At 34.4% G+C, this 8,780-nt stretch overlaps 2 protein-coding genes across 2 annotated transcripts; both read right to left on the bottom strand.

Moving 5' to 3' along the window:
- Nucleotides 1-2,478: 2,478 nt before the first annotated feature.
- Nucleotides 2,479-3,459, bottom strand: LOC306831204 (olfactory receptor 1500-like; the record flags this gene model as incomplete). Its single annotated transcript, XM_079355157.1, has 1 exon — nucleotides 2,479-3,459. One exon carries the CDS (start codon nucleotides 3,457-3,459, stop codon nucleotides 2,479-2,481), a length of 981 nt encoding a protein of 326 aa, XP_079211283.1.
- A 3,731-nt stretch (nucleotides 3,460-7,190) lies between these two features.
- LOC306831203 (olfactory receptor 1f45-like) lies at nucleotides 7,191-8,174 on the bottom strand (the record flags this gene model as incomplete). Its single annotated transcript, XM_079355156.1, has 1 exon — nucleotides 7,191-8,174. One exon carries the CDS (start codon nucleotides 8,172-8,174, stop codon nucleotides 7,191-7,193), a length of 984 nt encoding a protein of 327 aa, XP_079211282.1.
- Between the last annotated feature and the right edge of the window lie 606 nt (nucleotides 8,175-8,780).

Raw genomic sequence — 8,780 nt, 5'->3', positions numbered from 1 at the left:
TTTTTCTTGACAGATATCCTTGAAGCTCAAAGTTGATATTTTGAAACTTACATGTGAAGACTTGATGGGTTTAATAATGTCAGCACAATGCAAGAAAGAGAGAAACATCTTGATCATTTCTGATCTTATGGTAAAATGAATTTTAAAATCATGTCCCCCCTATGAAGGCAATACAACCTTTCAGATTTTGTGACTTAAAAGAAAATCCACTAGATGGTGCAATCCACCAAAAAATGTCCTGTTTGAGCCTTGATGCTCTTTTCTCATTATTTGGCTTCGGACCACACCCGTCGCTATGAGCTAATATATTATCATAGATGCAAATTTGATGTTGCATTCTTTATCAGTAAACCATCAAAAATATAAAGAAACAATGGTGTGATTGTGTTTGATGGGAATTTACACTGCAACAGTCTATCACGCACTGACTAAAAAGAAAGTTAAACGACGTACGTGATGTAGCCACTCGACGTTACCGCAGATTTTTGAAAACTGGATGAGTTATAGCCGGCTTACTCACTTAATTTCGCCATGGATATCCGTATAAATGCAGGCTATGCGGACTGTTCTCACAGCACACACCTTTGCCCTAACTTTAGGAGCTTCTGCTGTCATGTGTGAAAACTAATTTTCCATGCTCCAAAGCGTCTTCTCAGAGCATCGGTGCAGTATGCTGCTCGGAGGCGAGGCCCAGCTAAAATTGAGGCAGCAGATTGCACACATTATTATTAATTACATCTAACCTTGTTAAAAGTTGAGTTAATACAAATCAAATCAGTTGCTAAAAAATAACCTGTTTAAATTGAAGATTAAAATAAAGCACACAAACAAGTTAACCAAATTTAAACAAAAATATTAAGTAGATGTCACGGTGCAGAGCTGGCTGCAGAGATACCACAAATATGACATGCATTTGTCTTGATCTGGATAAAAGATATCAACCAGTCGAGGGAGGATATCTCGATTTCATATAAATTAAATTCAATTTATATAAAGTTCAGCGACTGTAAAGAACTTTTATGTTACTTCAACTTATCACAGTTTACAATAGATACACTAAAGATAATAAAATAACTAAATACTGCATTTTAAAGATTTATAATATCAGTGCAACTAAGAATACAACTTCATTATTCTGTAGACTACACACAACTGCCTAAAATATGCTTTAATGTGATATACAAAATAGGCAATACAAACTTATAAACGATTGAAATAAAGTTAGTGTTATTTGGAAGGGCAATGTCAACATGAATGCTGCTACTGTCAAATTAAACAACAAATAAACTGTAAGGTGACCCAATGATTCCAGCTCAAAAGGTTTTGAGTATAGTAAACAGACATAGCTTAGAGTCTGCTTTAAACTATGTAGTATACACCCACAGGTTGTCATTGACATCACAGTATAAAATAACTCTCCTTGCCTTTGTCAACAAATTGAAATTGTTGAGTTAAATCATCCGCACTTTCTTTATGTCTTGTGTGTCAATAGCGGGTGAATTCAAAAGCAGAAAAAAAGCGCAAAAACCAGGAAGTGCTCGTCAACTAAAAACTGGCTAATTCTGTTGAGTTGGATTTATTAAAAATTCTCTTAATTTAGAATTACATATATTTAAATATTATATTAAATATTATATTTAATGCAACGAAAATAAGCAGATACTATCTCAAACATTTTTGTTTGAAAGTTACTTAAATAATTGTCACAAAATCAAGGACGCATTTATATTAAATACATTTTATCAGCTATATTAAGTTAAATGCACATGACTATAGAATCATTTATTACTGTGAAGTGCAGTATACACGTCACAGTCTTTCAAAAACTATGACATTTCTGAAAAATCAGAGACCATTTTGTAATAACTTGATTGGAACAATTGGAATATATTGACATATTTTTCTTTATTCAACCAAAAGTCAAAACCCAAAGACATTTAGTTTATGATCATACAGTATATGATCATAAAAGCATTCAAACCAAAGAAGGAGCAGAAGCAGTTCCTTTTATCCTCAAATATCAACTAAAACAATGGATTGACATTAAATTAGTCGTAAAAGTTTAACTTCAAGCACCAGTGGATTGATGGACATGGAGTGGACTAAACCAGAATAGAAATGAGCTTGTTCACAAGTCAAAGGTTAATCTGGGAGATCCAACTCTCAAGACAGAAATTATAACATCTGATCATTTTCAAATTTTTAAAACAGTGATTAATTAAGTTAATGTAGTGGATCTTTGACCAAAATAGTTGATAAATAGAAATAGAAACAGCAATTTCACTTGCACAGAAATCACCTTTCATGAAATATAATGCATACCATGTCCCTTTTTACAGCAAAGCACATGATAAAAAAAAAATGCATTCCTTGAATATACTTGCAGTTCACTTAAGTAAGAGTTGAGTTTATAAAGCAAAAACAGAACAATGCTACGATAACACTCCTTAAATAATAATTATGGAAGTGAAGAAGAGGTCACCATTTCTTAGTTGTGTTACTAATTTTCTTTCTGTTGATAAGCTTCTTAATAGAGTTCAGCACTTCTTCGGTCTTTAAAGAATAGATAATTGGGTTGAGCATAGCAGGTATGGTGTGTGTCAGAGAGGAGTTAAGTATTCTCACATTTGGCTGAATCCCGGACGTCACTGTTGCTATGTTGGTGCCAAATATTGGTAAGAAGAAAATTGCCACAAGGATCAGATGAGAGCTACACGTTTTAAATGCTTTGAGTCGTTCCTGTCCTGACGCTATCCTGCTCAGGGCTATGGAAATACAAATATATGTTAATGCTATCAATATAAGAGGAATACAAAGTAACGTTATGAAAGCAACATATGCCATAATGTTATTTATAGAGGTGTCATTACAAGCCAGACGATAAACAGGGGAGTGATCACAGAAAAAAGTCTCTATCACTAAAGATCTACAAAATGAGAGGCGATCAATAAGCTTAATGATGGGTCCGATAATACTCAGTACAAAAAGCCATAAACACAGCAGCATTACTCCAATAGTTGGTTTTGTCACAATAACATGGTACCTTAAAGGAAAACAAATTGCAATGAATCTGTCATAGGACATTGTGGCAAGTGTCCATGACTGCATGCTTGCAAAGAATAAAACAAAGAACATGTAACTCAAACACGTCTCATAGACAATGTACCTTTTGTTAAACAAAAATGTGTCCAAGAGTTTTGGGACGAGAGCAGTGCTGCCACACAAATCAGCGACAGCCAGGTTAAACACCAGCATGTATTTAGGAGTATGCAGGGACTCCACCAGGTAAATGACTGTAAGAAGGAGGCCATTCCCCAGAACAGTCATGATGTAGACAAAACACAAAAACACATAGTAATACTTTGCATGAGGCATGTTGGTAAAACCCCTGAGATAGAACTTTTCAGGACGAACAAATGAGGCATTAAATACGATGGCAGCTTTTTCCTCTGGTTCCATTGCTGACACCTGTTTTTACACCTGTAAAAAAAACACAACATGTTTTGAACGAGAACAACGTTTTACCATTTGATTAAAGCTGAATACGGTATATGTTAAACTCACCTGTGAGTCAAGAGTGTAGTTCACTCCTGTGGCTCCATGTGTGAAGGGTCTGACGGTTATATGTTTCCTTTGTCCCAGAGAGACAGGAGATGTGTAGTTAGCGTTGTCACTCATAATCCCATACATGTCTCATGTGTGACTGTCTTGGGATTTATTACATTGTTATGTTCAACTATCAACTGAGATACAGTAACTACTGCCATGAAAATATATACTATTATGAAAATAAAAATAAAATTAAAGTAGAAAGTTTATTCACATGCATTTCAATATTGATTTCAATTAATTTCTTGGTAGCCTGTTGTTTCTACTTTTATCTATGTAGAAGAAATCAAATTCGTATCTTTAGATAAAATCAAACTACACTGAGGTTGTCCTGATAAGGCTCTTTGGCCACCGAAATTCATAAAAGATCTGACAAAGAAATACCAGCTTGAACAAACCTGACAGATTCATGTGACACATTCAACCTCAATCCTGCTAAGCTCATACAGTAATTGTGGATGTGCTGTGGGAGTATTATTTTAACATGAAGTAAAGTCAATGTCATGGAATTAATCACCTGAAATTGACATAATCAGATTATATAAAGAGAAGACGTATTAAACTGCTGAACTGTTCAAACTACAGAAAATTGCATCTCTCTAGAGATTGAAGAGCAAAATCCCAAAGTAAAAGAATTGCCCTTATAAACAATACATGACCAAGTAAAACAAATGAATTCTATTCAGCAAATGCAAAAAAAAAATAAAAAAAAATAAAAAAATAAGACAACGTAATTTCCACCTGCTCTCGAAATTATTCTGGAATAAATATTCTTCAACCACTGCTGTTATGGCATGTCGCCCTCATTGGGGTTAAATTCACAAAAGTATAGATGTAAAGTAGACTTCGATATTGATATGGTTTTGTGTTATATGTATACTTTTGAATCAATAGTTTTGGGAGAGAAAAAAAAAACAAGACAGTGGTTGACAACATTAAATACACTTTATATTTGCAAAGTAACTAACTGTAAGCTAACTATTACGTGCTGCCATCAGTGTGTAGCAAAAATGACGAGTACACTTGTCATGTTCCATTTGATGTTTCTGTTAACTGTAATGTCTGTGTCTGAAACCTAGAGGGCAGTGTTGGACAGCTCACTGTGTAGTCTGACAACAATTTAACTTAAACTGTGTTTTTCTCTTAACTAGAATTCAAAAACACTGAACAATGTTAAGCCATAACACAGGTTTTCTGTGTATTCGCTGAAAATAGAGGGACAACCACAACATATTCAAATCAGCTGGATGCATTGGGGTATACCCGTCCCGTCCTCTGTGACCTGCACTGGCTCCCCATCACTCACCGCATACAGTTCAAAATCATCCTCCTCACACACAAAGCACTAAATAACCTGGCCCCACCTTACCTCACAGACCTGCTTCACCACCACACCCCCTCCCGTGACCTCCGCTCATCTGAAGGAAACCAAGCACCGAACCTGGGGCGACAGAGCCTTCTCCGTCGCTGCCCCCTCCCTCTGGAACTCACTCCCCAAACCCATCCGTTCCTGCACACACCTCCCAACTTTTAAGACCATGCTCAAAACTCACCTTTTGAAATTAGCTTTTAATACATAACTTTTTTCTTTCCCTTCTTTTCTTTCTGTTTTTCTGTCTTATACTGTCTTTTGCTGTTTTTAACTGTCCTTTGTGTGATTTGCACGTGTAAAGTGCCTTTGAGCTCCTGTAAAAGCGCTTACAAAATAAATGTATTATTATTATTATTATTATTATTATTATTGTTATTATTATTATTATTATTATTATTATTATTATTATTATTATTATTATCATTATTATTATTATTATTATTATTATTATTATTATTATTAAACGGAACGGTCCAACCATATTTCCATGCAATCATGGATTGTTTATATTGTGCAATGTTGCAACAGTCATGAAGCTCAAACTGCCCTCTTGTTCTCACATGTTAAAAACTGTTTAACTACCCTACGTGTTTCATTGTTATTGTTTAAATTAAACTGCAATGTTTTTAGCGTGTAACACTAAGTTTTAGTTATTTAAAGCTGACACGATACCAAAACTTTGATACTTTTTTTAGTTTAAAAATCAAACAATATTGATACCTGTCTGATACCACAGCAACTAAAATAGACATTTTAATAAGAGGTATGCCATTATTTCTAGTTACGCCTACATAAAAACTTGAAAAATAGGAAGGTCAGTTTACCCCCAGAAGGCTCATTTTGCCCACTGACTTGAATCAATTGAGCACGAACCTCGATGAAGTTCAGTAATTGGAGCATTTTTTTTTTTTTACTAAAGTCAAATATTTATGGTCCTTTGTCATAGATACATTCTCATAAGTTAAGAGTAGATGTGTTCACTGTATTCCTGTCTCATTTTCCCTTGTCTGTCCTACCCTTAGGTCAAGACACTACAAATATACTATAACACTTTTTTAAGAATGAAAAATGATGGTATTTAAAACATGTGATCGACAATTGGATTAATCGTTATAAATTTCTGAATTTCAGTGTTTGAGTGTGATCTAAATGACCGTCTGAGAGCCCGGAGGGTTCAGACAAACAAAGTTTTCTTAAAATTTCAAACTAAGTTTAATTGGCTTTGAATTTAAAGACTGTCGATCAAATGACCAGTATGAACAGCAAAAATAATCAGTCATTAGGCTGTGGAACAGATCCTGATTCGAAGATTGTTACTGGGGCAGAAAAGTACAGTGAGCAGTTTCCTTCACAGAAATGTTCCTGTCTGTAACATATTAGAACAAACCATATAGTTCAACAACAGCTCATCTTTTCCAAATGCCTAATGTTTTAATTTTGTCTTTTAAATAACTGCAGGATATCTGTGATTAATACACAGGTTTGTGCAGTTTTCTGAGCAAAGACATTGATTATGAGTGACAATCAATAACCTCAAAGGTGACCATAATGACATGTTTAGGCTTAAAATCAGTCAACACATTTACCCCCTAAATGGTGTTGTCATAGAGATATTAAAGACGACTAAAGGACGAGAAAATAAACAGTTCTTCTGAAGAGATTAAACGATGGCAAAAGCAAAGATATCAAAACATTAAGTGTACATGCTTCATCTTGAAAATGTGTAACAAACAGTCTTGTTTCATCATGAGTGTCTTTATCTTTCTTTCCTTGTAAAGAACTAAAGCACTCTTTAAATAAAGGTTGTTATTAATGTTGAAACACACACTGTCTCACTATACCATTTTTGTATAATAAGTGATTGAAAACTAAAGCAAATATGAATTATTTATTGCTTTTCATCAAAACCCAAATATGCTAATAAAACTTGTAATCAGTAAATGATTTCAGTGTCCAAAAAAGCAGAAACAAATATTCAGATATTCTCATAGAAATTGCCCTCATTTTTTTAAAAACAAGAACTGCTCTCTTTTTGATTTTTCATACATCTTTATTGAAGTCATACTTTATTTTCAATCTACTATGACCTTAAAACTATGACCTTGATTCATAGATGTCTTTTATGTCATCATTATTATCTAATTGCCTCCTTTCACATTTACCACTGCAAACAGTCTACGAATAAAATCCCAAAGCTGGGACTTCGCTATTACATTGTGAATATTTTTGTTCTCGATATTTGAGATTTCTTTCTCATTTTTAGTAGCCGTTTCAAAGATTCTTTGATTTCTTTTGTTTGCAGAACATAAATGATTGGGTTCAACATGGGGGGAAAGACGGAAGTTAGAGACAAGTTTATGATCCTGGCATTGGGATGAATATTTTCCATCAAGGTAAATGTGATCAACAGAGGAATGAAATAGATTGCCACCAAAGACAGATGACCTATGCATGTTTTAAAGGCCTTGAGTCCTTCTTGTACTGAGGCCACTTTGGCCAACGTACAGCCAATATATAGATAACTTAATAAGATAAAAACTAGTGGAAGCCAAAATATAAGTACAGGGTAAAAACAACTTAGGACATAATTAGGATAGTGGTCATTGCAAGCCAGTCGATATATCTGGCCATGGTCACAGAAATAGCTATTGATTATTACAGACTTACAGAATGAAAGTCTTGTAAGAAGGCAAACAGCAATTAAAACAGCAATGATTATGAATGTCCAGAAAGAAGCAATCAAAGACAGCATGAACCTGTGGGTTACTTTTACTTGATAGTGCAGCGGGAAGATAATGGCGACCAGTCTGTCGTAGGAGAGTGCAACCAAATTAAATGACTGCATGGAAAGGCAGGTGTAGCAGAAAAAAAGGAAAGTTAAACAGTCGTTGAAGGGGATGGAGTGATGGTTAAACAGAAAGATGTCCAAAAGCTTTGGCACCAGAGCAGAGTTTCCAAACAGGTCCACAAATGCCAGATTAAAAACTGCTATGTATTTTGGTGCTCTTAGATTATGATCCAAGTATATTACAGCCATCACAACTGTGTTTCCTATCACTGAAATAACATAAACAAAAAAGAGGAAGACATAATAATATTTGATATTCGGGATGCCAGATAAACCGCTTATTATGAAATAAGCAGGATGCACAAAAGTGATGTTCTTCCCCAGAGCAGAGTTGAATAAGTTCATTGTGATTTCAAAAAAATAGAATCCTCTTCTTTGCATCAGACAGTGATGTGTTCTCTTTCAGTGTTTAGATAGAACAAAACGATTCTCTCTTTTTCAGCAACAGAGCTCTGTCAGGCTTTAAATGTTTGGTCTGAGGTGACTAGAAATAAGGGCAGTCAATAAATATTCCCCTGTGGACAGTACATGTGAGCCAGCCATCATTAGTGCCAGCTTTTTAACATTAATTTGATGTATTTCAGTAAGTAAACTGAAGGGACTTTTTTGGGTGTGCCAATTTGTGATAGCAGCAATCATTTACCCATTACTCACTCAATTTATTGGGGGTTGTTGCATATTGTTTAGCTCTCCACAACACATTTCCTAATTTGATGAAACTGGAATTTAGTACCTTTTCTTTCAGGGATATATATTGTGATATGAAAAAAGAGAAAAATCTAATGAGATTAATTAGTACTGCTTTTTATGTACATGTGAAACTTGCATGATTAAAAAAGTGTACAATATTACTTTGATTAATGATTAAAGAGAAATTAAAGTGTTAAAACACTTACAGTAAATAAGAGTGCATGCTATCTATAACTGTTGCTCTTTATGTTTTACACACAT

The sequence above is a fragment of the Symphodus melops genome (genome assembly GCF_947650265.1).
Source record: "Symphodus melops genome assembly, chromosome: 11".
Lineage (NCBI taxonomy): Eukaryota > Metazoa > Chordata > Actinopteri > Labriformes > Labridae > Symphodus > Symphodus melops.
Note: the sequence above shows the minus strand (reverse complement) of the source record. Positions and strands in the feature narration are given on the sequence as shown.